General features: G+C 40.0%; 1 protein-coding gene and 2 long non-coding RNA genes across 4 annotated transcripts in view; 1 reads left to right on the top strand and 2 right to left on the bottom strand.

Moving 5' to 3' along the window:
* The window catches only part of ak5 (adenylate kinase 5), a 115,271-nt gene that overhangs the window by 51,925 nt on the left and 43,935 nt on the right, over positions 1–19,411 (bottom strand). Inside the window, 2 exon segments of the mRNA XM_034703972.1 lie at positions 9,033–9,089; positions 9,092–9,122. Coding sequence (XP_034559863.1) covers positions 9,033–9,089; positions 9,092–9,122 — 88 coding nt within the window.
* LOC117827381 overlaps positions 1–19,411 on the top strand; it is a 76,553-nt gene that overhangs the window by 48,183 nt on the left and 8,959 nt on the right. Inside the window, exon 4 of one of the 2 annotated variants that reach the window (XR_004634198.1) lies at positions 4,786–4,957. This is a non-coding gene — a long non-coding RNA (uncharacterized LOC117827381). Of the gene's footprint in view, positions 1–4,785; positions 5,590–19,411 lie in introns of those variants that run through there. The other variant, XR_004634197.1, reaches the window with a different exon arrangement.
* On the bottom strand, positions 17,385–18,635 carry LOC117827382. The gene is made up of 3 exons (XR_004634199.1): positions 18,528–18,635; positions 17,851–17,993; positions 17,385–17,615 (listed from the first exon to the last, which is right to left on the bottom strand). It is a non-coding gene; the product is annotated as an uncharacterized LOC117827382 (long non-coding RNA).

Raw genomic sequence — 19,411 nt, 5'->3', positions numbered from 1 at the left:
GCAGATTATAATCCACAGCCAAATTAGCTGACAGCACAAAAGTCTATATAGTTTAATCATATATTTCATGACCCATGAATAAGAGCTGATTTACATCACTGCAGCACCACAACAAACTTCCCCATGAGATGCACAATGTGAATAACTAGTCTGAAACTGAATGTCAAGCTGTCAGAGAGCTGCAAAGGCTGATGCACTGATAGATTCTAACACACAGCATCTTCATCCTCTTCCTCGGTGGAAATGGGCCGTGAATAACACAGCCCTTCGGCACATTTTCTTCTCCTGCCTGCCAGAGCCTCTTCTCCGTTTGAGAACTGGGTTAGATTCTCCGAGGAAGCAGCTTCAAATGCTCAGAAAGCTTCCAAAGAGACAGAAGCTGAGGGTATCTTGTACAAGTTATTCTAAAAAGTGTCAAAATAAAACCAGATATGCAGAGAAAATCAGCCAAAAACAACCAAACCATCCTGTGTCCTCTCTGCAGTCCACAGGTGAGGAGTCAGCAAACATGTCAGGGCGGATGTGGCCCTCAGAAAGCTCAGTGTCGAGGTGTGACAGCGAGGACATTTTTTGTTTGCTGTGGAGGCTGCTGGTGTCAGATTGAAGGCGTCAGCAGCACCTTAGCTTGGTCCACATGTGCAGCTGGGATAATCGCAGATAGATGAGAGGCCAGGCTGGAAGAGATTGGCAGCAGTTTCATCTCCTCTGGGAAACGCAGAAGCAGCAGATGGACTCAATTTCTCTTTGCTTCTCCTTACTGCCAAAAATCTTACTCTGCCTTTTGTGTCAGGCTGATTTTCTTTAGTTTCTTTATAGTTTGAAGGCATCACTTGATTTCAAAGAGGAAGAAAGGTGGAATCCAAAACTGTGCAGATGTGAAACCACGTAGACTACGTGAATAACACTATCATATTTTACACATCCCTCAAAGTTGGCATTCTGTTCGTCACCTTGTTTATGAACCAGAAGTGACTGTATTTGGACAGAACGGTGGATAAACAGTAAGATTTGCTGTGGTCCCATCCTGTCCATCCTATGTAGCCACGCCCCTAATTTACCCCTCCTTTTCATCTATGTTACATCAAACTTGACCTCAAATCAAGTTCCTCCAGGATTTCACAGACTATTGAGCTATAGTTGCAGCCTGGAATTCAAGATTTCATGGCAGTTCTGAAGAGTTATCTTGCAAGTTAGATGCTTGGAGGCTTCTCTGTTTTATTTATCTGCTGGAGTATATGGGTATTGCAAAAATGGCTGCAACAAGGATTACTTTTTTGCTGCGATCTTGTAGGGAAATTACATTTTATATGATAAAAGTTGACCGTGATGTTTTATTGAACCATTTATAACTCTTTTACATGTTAATGACCATAGCACACTCCCAAATCAAGACTACATCAAATCTGTAACACTGCAGGTTATTATCAAATATATAAATAAGATGGTGTTGATGTGAAGTCTCAGTGCTGTGTGTATGTGAGCATACAGGATAACCCTGTGATGGTTTCTCTACAGTCTCTTCTTTCTGTTGTCTCTCTCTTCTCTCATCTCACCCCTCATAAAGAAGGGATGTAGAGGGAAAGTTAAGCCTAACTCCATTCTAGGCCAAACAGGCATCGCTCCTGGCTCTGATTTCCCTGTCATCTTTCTAACATTTCACTACAGACTCTTCTCTGTGATGTGTTCTGGGTTGTGATGGTCGTTAGGAGCCAGGCAGTATCAGAGTTGTCACCATCTGAAGCAATGCTGTATGGGTTGTGTTGTGATATAAGAAGGTTCTGCTGTTTGATATGATGAACAGCGGAAGCTAGCGTGGAGGGGGATGGCTTTGGATGCCAAAGCTAACTGTTAAACCTCTCTGAGGTGTTGTGGGCCAAACTTAGCAAAACACCAGTGAGGCAGGCGCCCACGTGTTAACCTCAGTGATGTACTGGCTGTTACTGCTCATCTGTCCTATCTCTCTCGGGCTGTGCTGGACATGAGGAGTCATGTGGTAGGCTATGTGACTTAACTGTAGATAATATTGGTATGAGGCATGATGAGATGGATGCTGACGCTTCTCATTAAAGCAAAGGTACCTTGTTTCTACCTCCTAAGTAGTGAAATGTCACCTAGCTAATGTAAAATCAGCTGGGAGACTGTTTGATGCTGGCGTTAGCCAGTGGTGTATAAAGTACTAGAAAGCCATACTTGAGTAAAAGTAAAGATATCTTACTTGAAATCTACTTAGGTAAAAGTGAAAGTCACCCATTGAAAAAGCACTTGAGTAAAAGTCTTAAAGTAGCTCAAATTAAATTTACTTAAGTATCAAAAGTAAAAGTACAAAGAAACAAAACAGCTAGAAATAGTTGTTTCTCTCACAAGCTTTATTAAAGGGGACATATCACGCTTTTTTCATCAATATATATTGGTCTAAGAGGTCCCCAAAACATGTCTTTAAAGTTTATGCTCAAAAAAACACTTTGAAATCAGATTTTGGTCTGCCTGAAAAGTCCTCTTCTTCAGTCCTCCTCAGAACACTCTGTTTTCTCTCTGACCATGCCCCCTCCGGAAGTGGATGTGCCTCGGCTCTCCAGCACGTTGATCTAATGTTTACATGTTGGCTGAATATACACGGCTGCTCAGAGATCGCGTTACTTCAACCCTCTGAATCTGATCCTGACGGAGAGGCGCCTGTAGCAGGACCTTTCTGAACGATTGGTCATAGATTTAGTGTTTCTTGTTGTTTTATTTATCAGTATGTAGACGTGTGTCTTGGTACACAGCTACGAACATGTAGCTATGTGGCTATGCTAACTAGCGCTAGCACTTATCCATGATAAATAAAAATCATCCACTAGATCTTCAAATCTGCAGCCGTGGGGAGTAAAACCGACCTCTGCCAGAAAGGCAGCAGGACCTTTCATGAAGGATTGGTCACAGATTTAGTGTTTCTTGTTGTTTTATTTGTCAGTATGTCGACGTGTGTCTTGGTACAAAGCTACAGCTACAGCTACAGTTACAGCTACAGCTACAGCTACAGCTACAGCTATGAACATATAGCTATGTGGCTATGCTAATTAGCGCTAGCACTTATCCATGACAAATAAAAATCATCCACTAGATCTTCAAATCTGCAGACGTGGGGAGTAAAACCAACCTTTGTGTTTATTAAGACAGCCTACAACTAGCATGCCTCCCTCCTAAGCTCCTTGTTAGCACACATTTGTGCAGGTAATGAAAAACGGGGGAGGGATTCAGTATTATTTTATACAGTCTATGGGCTGAACAAGCTCCGAGCTCTGACTCCGTGACAGACCGGATATTGTTGTTACGTAACAAAAACACGGAAGTCTGAAACGGCTCGTTTCACACACATTTACAGAAAGGTGTAGAAATCAAAACAGGGGCAGAATGGATTTTTTTCATTCTCGGGGGGTTTGTAGACATGCCAGGGAAACATATTTCAGGTAAAGAACCATTAAAAAGTCAATTTTGCATGATATGTCACCTTTAAGTTAAAAACTCCCTTCTCCTCTTGCTTCCTCCCTCCCTCTCCTCTTGCTCCCTCTCTCCTCCCTCCCTCCCTCCCTTAATTAAAGTCCGCAAATATGCAGTTCATCTTCAGCAGAAGTTGGATTTCAAACTTGCGAGAGTTGAGTCTTGCTCTTCATGGGCTGTAGACAAGTCCTGCAATGCTAAATAGTCGTTCACAGGCTGCAGAGGCAGGTTGAGATGGGTTCAGCTTCACAGACAACTTGCAGACAGCAGGGAACGATTTCAGTATTGACCATATGGTAAACATAGTTATTACTGCGATTAGTTCATTCACTTAATGTGTTTTTTAGGTTTGAAGGTGACTTTTGGAACGCTATTATTTCTGTGTTTTTCGGCAAACAGAGGAGGCACAATCTTTCATCCTGACAAAAGCGAAAAGGTTTTTTAGATATGGCCACGGGAGTCCGTCTTCTCCTGAAGCACAACTAGCAGGTGGTGGTGTGGCGGTATCTCCACTATCGCCAGTGGACGAGGCTGCTTCCATCATGCTGTTGAGACTGACGAATATTCACATTTAATTTTGTAGTGTGTCACAACGGTGAAAATATAAATGTAGCGGAGTAAATGTATCATTTTTTTCTTTTTAATTAAGTAAAGGTGAAAGTTGCAAAAAATATTGAAACTCAAGTAAAATATAGATACTCCCAAAACCTACTTAAGTACGTGTAACAAAAGTACTTTTACTTTGTTCCTTTACACCACTGATGTTAAATGTTGTCTAACTATATACGTATATAGAGCTAAATTGTCACAGCAACCCATCTAGGCCGAGGAGATCCACCACTGGGGTTAGCCCATGATTCACCATTTTCCTCTAGCTGACAGACAAACACATGCACAGGCATCTAAGCCTCAGAAGCCCTAGACATGAACTGAACCCCTGGGGTTGTGTTTGCCATGACATAATCACATATGGTGTTATACTGTGAAGTATGGTCCAATGACCCTCCTGTATTTGACTGTTAGTCACATTTTCATTGGGTTGTTATCTTGGCTTGGTTGAAAAGATGTGATGTAAGGAGAGTGGCCGTCAGAAATCCCTGATTTATAAGACTCACGACCTGATCTGTAGTTGTGCAACATAACTGCAGCATATACGCCTCCTAACCTTAGAGAGACGTCAGAGACAAAGACAAACATGTGACCCAGATTTTCTTATATGTCTCTTTCACCTGTGGTTGCAGAAATAGCCTCTTTAATGGGGCTCTTTAAATCACACTCCACTTAGGATGTTTTTCTTTATTGCAGAGAAAAACACCTACTCCAAGACTCTGCTACAGAAAACATATGAAGACAACTTGGATACATGGAAAGATGTCACACTGCTCTTAAAAACATCTGTAAATGCAGCTGCATGAAGGCTGTATGGAGGGGAAGCTTTCTGCTTGCTGAGCCTTACATAAGACTCATCCATACATGAGTATGTCCAGAATGGTTCGTCTGTGATTTCAGATTAGTTGGTAGAAACACCTGAACAGTAAGAGGACTAACTCTCTTTCTGTTGCCTAAACGTTTCTATATCATTCTCTATCTTTGTGTTTTTGCAGCTTTTGTGCAACTTAAGGAGTTTAAACCTGTGTGTGATTGGTATTTTAGTGTCCTATTACAAATCAGGCCGCTCTCGAGTGTGACAAGAAGAGTTGCAGGAGTGTGTCAGGCAGCTGTCAGGTAACGAACACCAATTTTTATGTCAAGGATCACAGAGAATGTAAGCCTCAGCTGTGTTATGTGCTCAACCTCTATCATCTTAAGTCCATGTTCTGCAGAGAAGCTGACAACTGCTTTCTATGAATGATTTGAGGGTTAAAATGTCATGTTATAATGATGCCGCATTCAAACTGTGCCCTCTTTTTGGCTGTGCATGAACTGTAACACCACAGAGCGGATCATTTTTTCAGATAACTCTGCAGCTAAACATATTTCCTCCTCCGTGATGTCTCTGAGGTGCCATATGTCCTCTCATGACAATTCTGCAGCTCCCAACACGAGGCCTGTTTTTCCTGAGAAAATGTTGAGGCAAACATGTTCCACAGTGTTCTCTTATTAAACTAAACCCACTGATTTTCTTTTAAGAACACTGGTTGTCGCTTCTTAACATGTGTCATAATGTATTCCTCTTTTCCTACGCAGCGTCCTGCTGTGCTGCAAGCTGTGTGGCACGACATAATGAGCAGGACATGAAACGAGCCAAGGCAAGTTTATTTATAAAACTTAACAAACAGGGTTGCTCTGAAAGGGCTTTATAATGAGCACAGATCAGGACAACCTCCAAACTAGACCTCAGTGCAGAGCAGAGAGTCCTCAGTACAGTCAGAGGAGAGTGGAGGAATTTCAGAGGATTTCTCTCTCCTCCAGGGTGATTAAATGAAAAATATGCAGCACAGCTTTTAGTGCACCAAGCTTTTTCCCCTAAGTATGGATGAAAAACTCTTCAGCTTTGATTCTACAGTGATAAACACAACAAATGTTACTCATGTCACTTCAACTCTGGACTGCACTCTCTGTGAAATTGAGATGACATGTTTTGGTATCGAGGTGCGTGTGCCTTCTCACATGCAGTAAGTAGCACACCCTACTGATATTTTTAAAGGAAACCTTTACTGCTGATCTGTTTTATTATACATACATATAGTGTTACAATGTTGGATGTAGTGATGGGAGGTCCGGCTCTTTTCAAGACTCACTCTTTTGACTCAGCTCCCTTAGAAGAGCCCAGCTATAAGGCTCCCAAATGGCTCTTGATTTAGTATCACTCGGAGCCTTCTATTTTATTCAAATTTCGCAATTATGAATGGTTTGTGTGTTGGTAAGCAATTTTTCATGAAGTGTTTTCATAAAAGTATTATTTTTATGCAATTTTTTCTTTACAAAATGATACAGTTACTACTGTTCAACATTTTAATCAAACTGAAATTGAAACTTAGCCAGATGCTGCTATTTTTCTGTTTTTTCACTAATTTCCTCACTTTTTCCTAGCGCGCTTACATTTAATCTGGCTCCCTCGGATCTTGTTCGTTCTGTGTGTACCTGGCCTGTACCTGGTACACTCGCTGTCGTTGGAACATTTGCCCCCCTTCCGTCTTTCCCATTGGCTAGGAGGCTCAAAGCCCGCCTCTTTACCATAGACTGTATAAATATTGACGTAGTATCTGCGACGTCACCCATCTGTTTCTGAAGCGCTGTTTTGAGGCAAATTGGCAGCTGCAGCCATGTTGCTGCTGTCGAGCAATTGTGACGTAAAGAGGCGGCTTTGGCCTCCTCGCCAACAGCTACAGTGTTCCCGCCTGTCAATCAAGTCAGCTGTGCCTCTCATTGGAAGACCTGTAATCTCAATATCTTCGAAATTGCAGTGTTAGAAAAAATTCTCCCAGTGTGTGCCAATCAAGAATGAACTATCCAGACTACACTTGTCTTTGTACCAGGCTGTAAACATGTTTATTTCTGCTGTAAAGATCGGCTTTTTTGAATTGTGTGTATGTGGTTTCCGGTACTTCCAGAACCAGCCTCAAACGGATCCTTGATGAACTGCAGTTTTTAGCACTTCCGCATTGGACTCCAAATTTTAGACCGGAGGTTGCCACTTGCTCTTTACGTTTCAATCGCTCGACAGCAGTTATGTTACTTTCAACATTTCCAATATGGCTGTTGCCGCCGATTGGCCTCAAAACAGCACTTCAGAAACAGATGGGTGACGTCACGGATACTATGTCTATTATTTATACAGTCTATGGTTCAATCCCATACGTGTTTTCCAGGTTCCCTGATTGGCTCATTTTGCTTACTTTTTAGGAACACTTACAGGCTCCGCCCACACACAGCTAAACCAGAAGATAATGATAATTATATTTATTCCAGCTCTGTTCTGTAGTGATGGTTACTCTTTTTATTAATCATGTGTAGTGACACACCTGCACAGAGTCCACTGATCTATCTCTCAAACTGACATTCAGGAATGTAAATGTGTCCTGCCACATGTTGAAATCAGTGAACCATCAGGATTTACATAACAACACTGACTCAAAGACTGACTCTAAGCTCAGTGATTTGTGTTTCTCACTATGAATGGCTTAACTCTGCTTCACTAGTTACCATGCCGACTAATAGTAACCATGGAGCCGGTGGGTGATGCTGTTCTTTTTCAGGTGAATGTGGATTATTTTGAAGACCTTTCTACACTGTACACATGTACCAATTAACCCCCTGAGGATACCAGTCCATTAGAATTAGATACAGAGTGACTGTAAAGAATCTCCACACACACACACACACACACACACACACACACACACACACACACACACACACACACACACACACACACACACACAAACACAGCCTTACTTACAGTCTATAACAGACATGTCTGTATTTATTCTAGGCTGTGGAGAAATACTCAGATTGTTTACTTGAGCAGAAAACATCATTACCTCAGTATAGCCACATACTAGGGTTCAACGATACATTTTAGTGTGTTGTGTTGTCCCTCTTTTCTCGTGACTCAATCTTGATCTCTGTCTCCAGGGCTGCAGACCTGAGAGCATGTCAGCCAGCAGAATGAGACACACCTGGACTTGAGTGCCTCATGTATAAAGCTTGAGCAGTTTTTCAGTTCTCTTTGTCAGTTCTCTATCTCTGACGTCCATCTAACTTTATGCTGTGTGTTTACTGTTTTAGCCATGGCTGCGTTTTGTGCTTCCTCCTTCCATCAGCTTGCTTCCCGATTGGTTGTAGTTTTGTTCCATGTGACAATCCTCAGTTTGCAATGTTCGGCCGTCCTCAGGGTTCCCTCTACACAATGAGATTTCTGATCTAATATTAACCTGTTTAGGGGCGCTGGTGGCCTAGTGGTCTAAATGCGCCTGATATACAGAGGCTATAGTCCTTGTCGCTGAGTTCGCTGGTTTGATACACATCCAAGTCAGACATGCAGTTGCTGCATGTCTGCCCCTAATCTTGACTCCTCACATTTTCTGTCTCTCTTCAGCTGCTCTCAATAAAGGGAAAAATAACCCAAAAATATAACTTAAAAAAACAAAACTAAATTTATCCACAGGGGGCGCCAATATTGTCACAAACTCCTGCAATAATTCTAACTGGGTATAGTTGAGGTTTTAAGATAGAGCTGAATAAAAAGAACTTCTCTTATCCAGGGATAAAGAAAAATTCATGATTTTAAGTTGGGGCAAACCTGATCGTCTTTCAAGCAGATCAGGTGAATGACAATCACACCTTGGATATCTGGCAAGATAATCCTTAGAACCATCCGATCATCAGGCCTTTTCTGATTTTTGTCAGAAGAGGGAATCAGACCCAAAATCCACGTGATCATCTTGTAGTGTATACCTTCTTAATGATAGAACTGAGAAGGGAATTGAGTAGCGGTCTATGAACAGAAACCTGTACACTTATAATATTAAAACCTGGTCCCACGCCTACAGATTCTGTCATATTTTCTGAGTTGGTATTCATTTCAAAATAAAAGCCTCATCCCTCACCTGCTGCTGGCTCTTTGGAGGGAAACAGCTTGTTGTCCAGAGTCATGCTTATGTCACAAAGACCTCTTCCTCATCTCTGTCTGCATCCAGCTGTAAGGAGAGAGAGAAAATAAACATCTTGACACTCTGTTTCATCTGTTGGTTATTGACTCAGTAAACAACTGAAACGAGAGTCATGACCTGAAGCTGGAACATCACTCACACGCTCCTCTCTCTATTAAATCACCATGACATCCAGAATGAGACTCATTATAATAACCAACACAACAAACGAGGTCTGACACCGGGAGCCACACACTCTGCTTGTTTTATATTCAACACACACCAGAAGCTTTGATAAAACCAGATTAATTAGCCTCCCTTCTGTATCAATAGCTCTCTTCAAGATTATTCCAAGGCCGGCTGTCTCTCTTCGCACATACAGTACATGCAAATTGAGCATGAAGAATCTGCTTTGGGAGTGAGCAAGGAACTGATTGAAGCTGACTTCTCCTCCTCTCTAATCTGCTCTTGGACCATCCCTCTGCTCTCATCAGGATCGGTGATGAGCAGCTGAAAGGCAGCCTGGTTGTGTGTATGAGAAAGTATACTCAGGACAGATTTTAAGATGGCTTCTTCCCCAAAGCCAGAACCAGACTCAAGTCCATATGCACTGACGCCTTTCTGCCTCATCAATGAGCACACACCCATTGTCCCTTTCTTCTCATGGTGCGATAATCACGTCTTCTTGTAAAACATATATTTAAGAGCATAATGCACTATTAACAGTACAATAACATAATCTATCAGTGCAATATGCATCACTACTGAACAATATACATCATAAAACATGTGCAATACACAATCTTTACTGTGTAACAGAGTATATCTCTGTACATATACATTAGTTACATTAGACATTATCTTCCCTGTGTGAAAAACATTGTTCACTGTGTATTTACCATTATTACATATTTACCTTGTATATTACACCTTTTATGTCATACATTATTACCTTGTATATTACACATTATTTACGATTTGTTATAAATCATTTTTTACCTTCTATATTATACATTATTTACTATTTATCATACATTATTTACCTTGTATTTTATACATTTATAGTTTAATAAACTGGATACATACATATATGTGTTACATATATGATCTACCCTGTATATTATACATTATTAACCATGTAATATACAATATTCTGCTTGTTTATTACAGTCTATGCCATGTCTATCCCGAGGAGATCAGGTCTGCTGAGTCAGTGAGCTCTTTTAAATCCCTTCTTAAACATACTTTTATTGCAGAGCCTTCCCGGATTTTATCTGAATTTTATTTGACTTTATTTATTTAACCATCTTAAGAAATATATTTTAAAATAATTGTATTCCTTTAGAGTTCTTTAGGGGAATTTTACGTCTTCAAAATATGTTTTATTTCGATATCTTGACTTGTGTATTTTTATGTTCTGCCTGTTTTATTTTGCTGTCCATGTAAAGCACTTTGTAACCTAGTTTTGAAAAGTGCTCTAAAAATAACATTATTATTATTGTACTTATATATCATACATTATTGTGTAATATACGTAATATTTTCTGCCAGTTGAGCATTGTTTAAAATGCATTATCTTATATTATATATTTTACAACATTTACTCTGTTAAATACATTATCTACCGCCTATATTATGTGTCATTTAATGTGGCATTTACTGGCATTATTCATTTTTTATCTGTGCAATATAAACTAATTACCCTGTACAATTTACATTCATCGTGCAGTATAATTAACAACTCAGTGTTTTCTACCTTGTACATATACATTTTCGACTAGACTTCAACTTAAGACCGGCAGCAGTAGTATTTACTGAATCAAATAAAGAATGATTGAATGAACTGTGCCAATGATAAGAATAATAGCACCAAAACCCATCTTTCTCTACTGTTTCTATGGTAACAACCCAAAAAAATTACAAGTGTCTGCCATCTACTTTATGGGAGAGTTTCTTGAGCACCTTAGGGCCCTGAGAGTCTGCCTACATGTCTGAAGTAGAGGGGCTTAAACTGAGGATTCCCCAATGGAGCATTGTAGAGAGTACTCAGACCTCTCAGCATCCAGATACACGAGCAGAGAAAACGTCCTGTTGTCACACTGCGGCATCTTTTCATACCCAAATGTGTCCCTTCTATAATAGAGAGGTTTCACATAATACCTTTTATGCTCTACAAAAAAAGACACTTAGGAGATAAGTGTCTCGTTACAAGGACAGTGTCTATATTGATTTGCAGTTTCCCTCGCAATATCTGGAGGAAATACTTGTGCAGAAGTTGCAGCGCAAAGTGGGTAAAGGCGCAAACATGGTATAAGGGATATCAATAAGACAAAAGTCTCTATAATAAAGAATACAGTGAGTGTGCACACAAATAAGAAGGATTAAAAAAAAACCTAAAGGATGCCAGAGAAATCTCTACTTAGTGAAGCTCAAACTTCATGTGCCTCTTTGTTAAAATCAAATAAAATTCAATTTATGCACACACAAATCACAGTATCGTTATTTGACTGTCTAACATGCTCCAAATATTTGAATTACCAATGACTCCTGAAATCACATATTCTACCCATCACTAAGTCTACATATGAACAATGCAGAGTACCAGCAAATACCAGACAAACATGCACAAACAGGACGCAAATGTATCCTAGTTTGAATTTGTTTGAGGCCCAAATTCCTAGCCTAGTTCCTCGTCTTTTGTCCTTACTCGTGTCCAAACTGTCATGTTCTTATAAAAAGTTAATGTGCTCTTCGTGTGCCAAACAAATACAAAAAGAAGAAGGAAAAGAAAGTGCATGACTCCATTAAGTCCAAAGCAGGGTAAAAGCCCTCATCCAACACCCTAAGATTTCAAAGATGGAGACGTAGATTAAAGGAAGAAGAACAATCAAAGAAAGAGTCTTAAGCTTTGAGAATGCTAAAAGCTGCATCTCCTCAGGACTTTGAAGATCTGTCAGGAGGAAGTTTGGCACCTTCAGTGTCATCTGTTTGATGAACTTATGTCAAGTTCTTTAAAAGTTTGAGTTTCATTCTAATAGCTTTCCCATAACATATTAATGTGAGACGTTTTATAGCAGGTACATAAAGCTACATGTTTCTGATCTCAATAGTTAGAAAGACAACACAAATTTCTAACCACTTTATAATCCCAGGCTGTCAAATACAGCGGCTGGTTATTGGCCTCTCTACACCACTCTGCTGTGATTTGTGGAAGCTGTCAGTTGTTTATTATTGTGTTTTGGTGTTGAAGTCTGGAGACAAAGTATGGGGATATAGCAGAAATCTATTTGGGATGTTTGTCAGGGTTGATGGATGAGTCACACAGACACTGGACTCTCATTCAGAGGACTGTGGTTCCATTTCTGTGTGATACAAATAAATGTGATGTCTTTTAAGAAGCTGGCCCATTTCATGTTTCACACTTAAATAAGTCTGTGCATTGGTTGGTCATTTAAAATATGAATGTTAGGCTACATACTTCAGTAAAGTAAGAAGTGTGATACCTATTTGAACTGAAACCATGCTCTTTTTTCTTAACCAATTAGTTTTAATGCTTAACATTACCAAACTGGAAACTTTTATAACATTACCTACTTTTAAAGATTGTTGTTGCAACAAATGTAAATAAAGTCAGAAAGCTTGATTTAGCAAATCTCAAAAGGTGGTGCTAAATTCGTATCTGTTACTTGAAGGTACGGTGGCCCTGAAGTGCAAATCACAACTGCATATCAGAAAACACAACGGCAAATCGAAATTGAAATGTTTTCTGATTTAGCGTTGTGTTTTCTGAAATGCCATTGTGATTTGCACTTCAGGGCCTCCGTATGAAGGCCTTATTTTGAAAGTCTGACAGGAATTGCTAATTCATTATCACTCACTCTTACCAAGCTGTGTTAAATACTTGATTCTGATTGGTCAAAGCCAATGTGGATTAATTCTCAACAATGCCACACACATCATATCAAATAAATCCCTGTAAAGGTGTCTGTCACATTTCACCTCTGCCTGTTGACACTGTGGCAAAAATGGGTTATATTCAGGGCCTCAAACTGAGGTGCTGGATTTATCAAGTCAGATTATTGAGGGAGGCGATGGATTGAAATTCTTGTCAGCTCTATCTATTTTAACAAGAAGACCTTTGTTGATACTTGAACTGATGATTCAGAAAACCACTGTCTCATTTGTGTTTCAGGAATAATTAAAAAGTACTTTGTAAACACCCCTGTGGAGATAAGATGGCCAGGAAGACAGGTTGAGGTGTCTTTTGTTTGTTTATATCTGAGTGGCATCTCACAGAAGGAAAATGGAGCTGAACTCTCTCTGGGAATATTTAATTAGAGCCAGTCCACTTTCCTGCGAAAGACAACGCAGCTTCAATAGAGGCCACAACAAACAGTTATCTCTGCCCGCTGCAATTTCCGCTTAGACTTTATTTTGAAGGTGTGCTTTTGTGTGTATGTGTGTGTGTGTGTGTTTGAGATAAGATGAGTCATCCAGTATGAAAAACACCTTCATCATCAACTTAGTCACGTCTTAGACAGAGGTCTTGCTATCATGTTTCAGATAAGTTTGAAGCTTGAAGAAAAGGCTGATTAAATAAGTGATACAGTGTTTTTTTAATTCTCTGACACAGAGAATTAACAGGTGAGCAGTCATGAGTAAAGACACGGTGATGATGATGTGAAATGAATTATTGTGTTGGTTTCTCATTGAGATAAGTCTTCATTCATTGGACTTGGTATTTTATGTGAAAGTATAACCATGACACCAAGGTCTGCTGAGTGAAAGCCTTGAGTTTATGAAAAGCTATCGAGTCATTGTCCTGGGATAACTGCTGAAGAGCTTGTATGATCACAATCAAGAATGTTTTTTTTTTTCCATTGCCCCAGTCATACTCTATTCACAAATTTTAAGAAGAACTCAGAGGGTTTTCTTGTAGTTTATTGGAGGACACTTTGTTCTCAAACAATAATCATCTTGTATGATATTTAAATCTAAAATGGCAACCATATTTGACAGCATACAGTATATTTCTATTATTATTTATTATAAGAGCTATGACAAGATGTAGTTTTGAGGTGTCATAATCTGAGCTTTGCATTTATTATGCACACCTGAACTGGATCTAGTTGGATTAAGTAAGGCAGAAACACTTAAATCATTTACACATATGCTTTGAAGTCATTCACACGGCAGCTATTTTTTAGAAACAGTTAACATTTAATTTGAATGGCCATTTTTGAGAGAGATTAAGATCACTCTGACTTTTCCTTTGTTGGTGAGTTGGATCTGATTTTATTCAGACACCAGTGGCCGCATTCAAAGTGTCTTATAGAGGTTTGCTCCAAGTGACGAAATTATAAGAAAATTCTGGAAACATGACGTCTTCTGAGAATTTCCACTGAAAGTTAAGATTAGATCCTGGAGGAGACAGAAGTTATTCAAAGCCATCTTAGCCTTAAAAAGAGCTTTTAAAGTGAAAAACTGTCAGAAGTAGTGAGGAGGGCTTTGAAGAGGTTTAAGGGCCTGTGTCCACTAACAGCATTTCTGTGCCTACAACCTTAGTTTCAGAGCACTTCTCACTGGTGCTAGACGTTATTTGATTACGAAAGTTGTCCTGCTGCACTTCTACCCCTTAGTCATGACTGTATGGCTCTTTTAAAATGCTCTGTGTGCTTCCTATTTGCTTTCATTAAAGGAACTTAAAATAAAACAATTGATAAGAATCATGTTGTAGCATTAGCAGCAGCTCTGGACCTGTGAATTGTACCCTAAGTAAAGGTACTTGTCATTAACAGACACAATAGACCCAGGGGAGAGGGTTAGGACTAACAGTCTCTTAAAGAGATTTATGTTTCTATCCTTTAATGGCACACAATGAATCCATCCTCTGCTCAGGATGCTCAGGACTATACCATTAGTCATGTCGCTTCAAGGTTTCCATCTACGCACTTTCTACGCATTGATATTGATGTGGGTTTAACCACAGATGTCATGTAATAAGTCTGTTTTGGTAGCAGACTGACTGTTGAAGAAATTCAACCATTCATTTTTAAATCGAGAGCAATCTTAGATGCTGTGGTTTCATCTGGTCATCTGAGTGCAAGTTCTTCTCTCTTGCAAGTTGTCTGTTTTCTAAATTTGTTTTAACTTTTGCCACTTTGTAAGTAAACTACAAGAGAAGAAAGGACACTCCTACTCTACAGGTGTTCAAGAAAAGAAGCCCTGTAAATCCACCATCCCAGACTGAACCTCCATTCATACACTCTAAATACTGATGTTGTTTTTTTCTGCAGAGCTCCTGTGACTTTGTGCCAAAGTGCTCAGCATGGTCATCACTTGTCACGGAGACATTTTTTAAAGAGCACTTCAGAGTGTGCCATCCTTTGTTTGTTCATGGCACCTGGCCTGCGTGATCACAATGACTTGACAAGGTAGACGGAACCTGCAGAGTAACTCGGTGTGTCTGAGACTGGCTGTGACTGCCTGTTGATGCTCCAGCACCACAAACAGAGAGGTGACAGCAATTCACAGGAGGGACTATCCCCTGATAGGCTCTCAGAGTGTTCAAACGACCTGAGGAGACTCCTTTCCTTCACAGGTTTGGAAGGAGAGAAAATCGGTTTTACCCCCTGGAGTTTTTACAAAACCACAAAATCCCAGGGACCTTGGTCGGTTTTGAAGCTTTAAAAGTTATTTTTGGTGTTGGTGGTTGATGTGAGAAGTCAACAAACATGACTTCAATCTTTCAGAGAAAAAGTACAGAAGGTTACCGCTGTTTACCACTCCAGTAAAGTGACCCGGTCTTAGATAGGACTTGAAAAACAGGGAGATAATTCGTAGTCTGCTCAGCTTAAGGACCACTTAGCCTTCATTTGAGTTACATGAAATCAACTAGAATCAAATGGCATGTTATCAAGCTAAAAAGCCATGTCATCGTCCTTAAACCAAGGCCTTAGTTGTTCTTTTCTGAGCAAATATAGGCCATGTTTACTTCCCAGCTGCTGCCAAAAGTAGAGAGCTAAATATCAAATGGGCTGTCAGATAATCTCTTCTGTGAAAGTGAAGCAAGTCAGAACATCGGGTAAGATTACTTTTTGCAGCTTGTGTGTTACAGGCCTCCTCTGAGATCAAATGCACTGAAAAACATCACACAGTGCTTTGAATAACAAAGGGTTTTAATTTTCTCTGTATTCAGTTACATCACAGTCATCACAGTTCACTTATTCTCCAAATAAAAGATAAGAAATATTAATGCCCCTTATTGTTTTAGATAAATGTTGACAGCTTTGGCTGTATCCCTGCTGCTGTGAGGTTATACATTATGCATACATGGTGGTAATGCATGACCGGCGGTTTAACTTGAATCTGTGAACAGACTGTTTTTCCAGAACATTTTGTCAGGAATTAATGAACACCCTGCAGCCTGTCAGAATTCAGTCTACACCCAGATCATGGTTCAAAACTGAGACAGTTCTGCTGCCACCAACATAGATTTACTTTAAACTTACTAAAGTCCTTTCAAAGTTATATAACAAGTTACATAATAATTACCCAGAGTGAAAATTTTATAGCAAAATCCAAAGATGGAGAAATACAACTGTTAACTCAGTGTGTGTTCATTAAGTCAGCACCACAGGGACACAGGGAGGATGAGCATAGTTCACAAAACTCTGCAGAATCATTGCCTCCAGTTTTATATTAGCTTAGGTTTTAATATTTCAAATCACATCCAACAGAGGAACAGTTTATCATGTGTTAAGAGGGAGATTTCATATTAAAGAAGATTGGTTTCAAACACTGAAACTCCTGGCAGTTTTTACCAAATATAAAAAAGGACAGATTTCCTGGTGACAGCAAGAAACCATCAAAGTATTGTTCATGAGCCCAATCAGTCACATATTGCAAAAATGCACTATACTTTTTGCGTCAGTAATATCCAGCCCCCCTTCATCCCTCAGGAGTTCTAAGGTCAATGCTGTTATGACAGATCTTCATCAAATTATCTGCCAAGCCAGGATATACGGAGGGATTTAAAGACCCGGTTTTCTTTGATCAAATGATAATAGACTGAAATTGGCTCCATGTGGTAGAATTAAAGTGTATGCCCAAATACATAAATCCTGTGAAGGATCATTTAGGAGTAAGTGGTTAGCCTCAAGGCATGGTTCACATTTGTGTACATTTATTTTCTTTTCAGTGTCATTCTTCACTCCTGAGCAGAAGGAGAGAAAAGACAGAGTGAAGGAGGCTCCTCATTATTGTCTGAGTTGAACACAGACTATCGCTGCTAGAATAGATTACTAAGTGTTAATTGGAGACAACAGGGATCTTCATTTTATTGTGTGGTTTGATGAAGAGGGGGCATTAGAACACCCTTGGTATTTCAGAGGCAGGTGCTAATAAGGCGATCGGTCTTGCAGCTGAGAGAAGCGAGTGCCCACTCCTCTTATGGGAGTCTCATTGATCCGTCTGAGTCTCAACACGGCGTCATCTCCCTCTCAGCAGAGGGAATACTGAGCAACTTCTGCTCCGTTGGTACTGTGAGGAAGAGATTTGTTTGCAGGCTTTTAGATAGTTGTCTAACAGACTTAATCTCTAGTGTTTGAATGAGCGGAAATGTTATCAGCTGACCTTCAAAATTTAAAGCCAACACTGTATATGTCCGTATTGATGTAATATGCAACTTTACTGTGGAATTTAACATCCACTGGAATTCAGTTTTTGTCTGTATTTGACCATTTTTATAAAACAAAAACCTCAGTGTGCTGTTCACCTAACGGTTTAAGAGTGCTGTCCATGTATAGAGGCTATAGTCCTTCTTGCAGCAGTCGATGTTTCGACTCCTGGCCCCAACCATTTGCTGCATGCCTTCCCCCCGCTGTCTGATCCCCACATTTCCTGTCTCTCTTCACCTGTCTTATCAATAAAGGTGAAAAAATGCCCAAATAAATAACTCATTAATATGGACTTCAATTTCACTGCTACACCAATGATATGCAGCGTAAAAACTGCATAAAAAACATCACTCCTGCCATTGTTTCCACCCTCTCAAACTGCCTCACTGACATTAAAAACTGGATGAGCAACAACTTGCTCAAACTTAACTGCAATAAATCTGAAATCATTCTCATCAGCCCCAAAACACTCCTCCTCTCCACCCAGAACTTCTCACTGAGCATTCATAACCACACAGTCACATCGTCCCCAGTAGTCCATAACCTTGGCATCATCCTCGACCCCACTCTCTCCTTCAAACCACACATCAGACACATAACCAAAATATCTTTCTTCCACCTCTGCAACATTGCACGACCCAGATCCACTCTCTCTTCCTCTGCTGCCAAAACACTCATCCACGCCTTCGTAACCTTCAGACTGGACTACTACCGAATCCACTTCTAGATCCTGCTCATCACCTACAAAGCCCTCAATAACCTCGCCCCCTCATACCTGACCGACCTCCTCAAACGCCACTCCCCATCTCGCTGTCTCAGATCACCAATGCCAATATCCACTAAGACCAAGAACTGCATTTTGGGGGACAGAGCCTTTGCCATCGCTGCCCCAACTCTCTGGAACTCTCTCCCTCCAAACAACAACAACTCTGACTCTCTTCACTCATTTAAAAAACAACTCAAAACCTACCTGTTAAAATAACACATGACCTTTACTCCCTCTCCATCTCTATTTTCTTTTTACTTTGTAAAATATATTTAGTTTATTTTTCGCACTTCATACGGTCTTAGAAAAGCGCTATTTAATTCATATCAATTATTATTATTATTATTATTATTATTATTATTATTATTATTATTATTATTATTATAAATAACAAAACAAAAAAAATGACTCACTTTGTCCACAGGGGGCACCAAAATTGGCACAAGATCCTGCAATAACGCTAACAGGGAATAGTTAAAGGTTTAAGGAAGAGGTGAAGTTAAAAGAACAGGTCTTGTCCAGGGTGGGTCCAGAGGGTACAGAACCCCTTCATTGAAATCTGACTGAACCTCAAAATCCTTCACTGTGATTGGCTGTTTGCAAGAGGTCAATGCCCCACTTGGGCCACCTCAGTATAAAAGTCTGGAGACGCCCCTCGTCGGATGAGACAACTAAACAACTTAGGTAAGGTTTCTGAATAACAAATATGACCCTACATTAAAACAAATTTAGGTACTGAAAAAGCAAATTGTCAAAGTACTCTGATGATGAAAGCTGTTGATGGTGAATCTAAGGCGTTTTTCGACCAGAGGAACTTTACCCCGGAACTAGGGACTCTACCAAGGAACTACGTGCGTTTCGACTGGTCGACCCAGGGTCTAAATTTAGTTCAG

This window comes from Notolabrus celidotus, chromosome 15, assembly GCF_009762535.1.
Source record: "Notolabrus celidotus isolate fNotCel1 chromosome 15, fNotCel1.pri, whole genome shotgun sequence".
In the NCBI taxonomy this organism is placed as follows: Eukaryota; Metazoa; Chordata; class Actinopteri; order Labriformes; family Labridae; genus Notolabrus; species Notolabrus celidotus.
The sequence above is the reverse complement of the archived record's forward strand: the minus strand, read 5'-3'. Positions and strand labels throughout refer to the sequence as shown.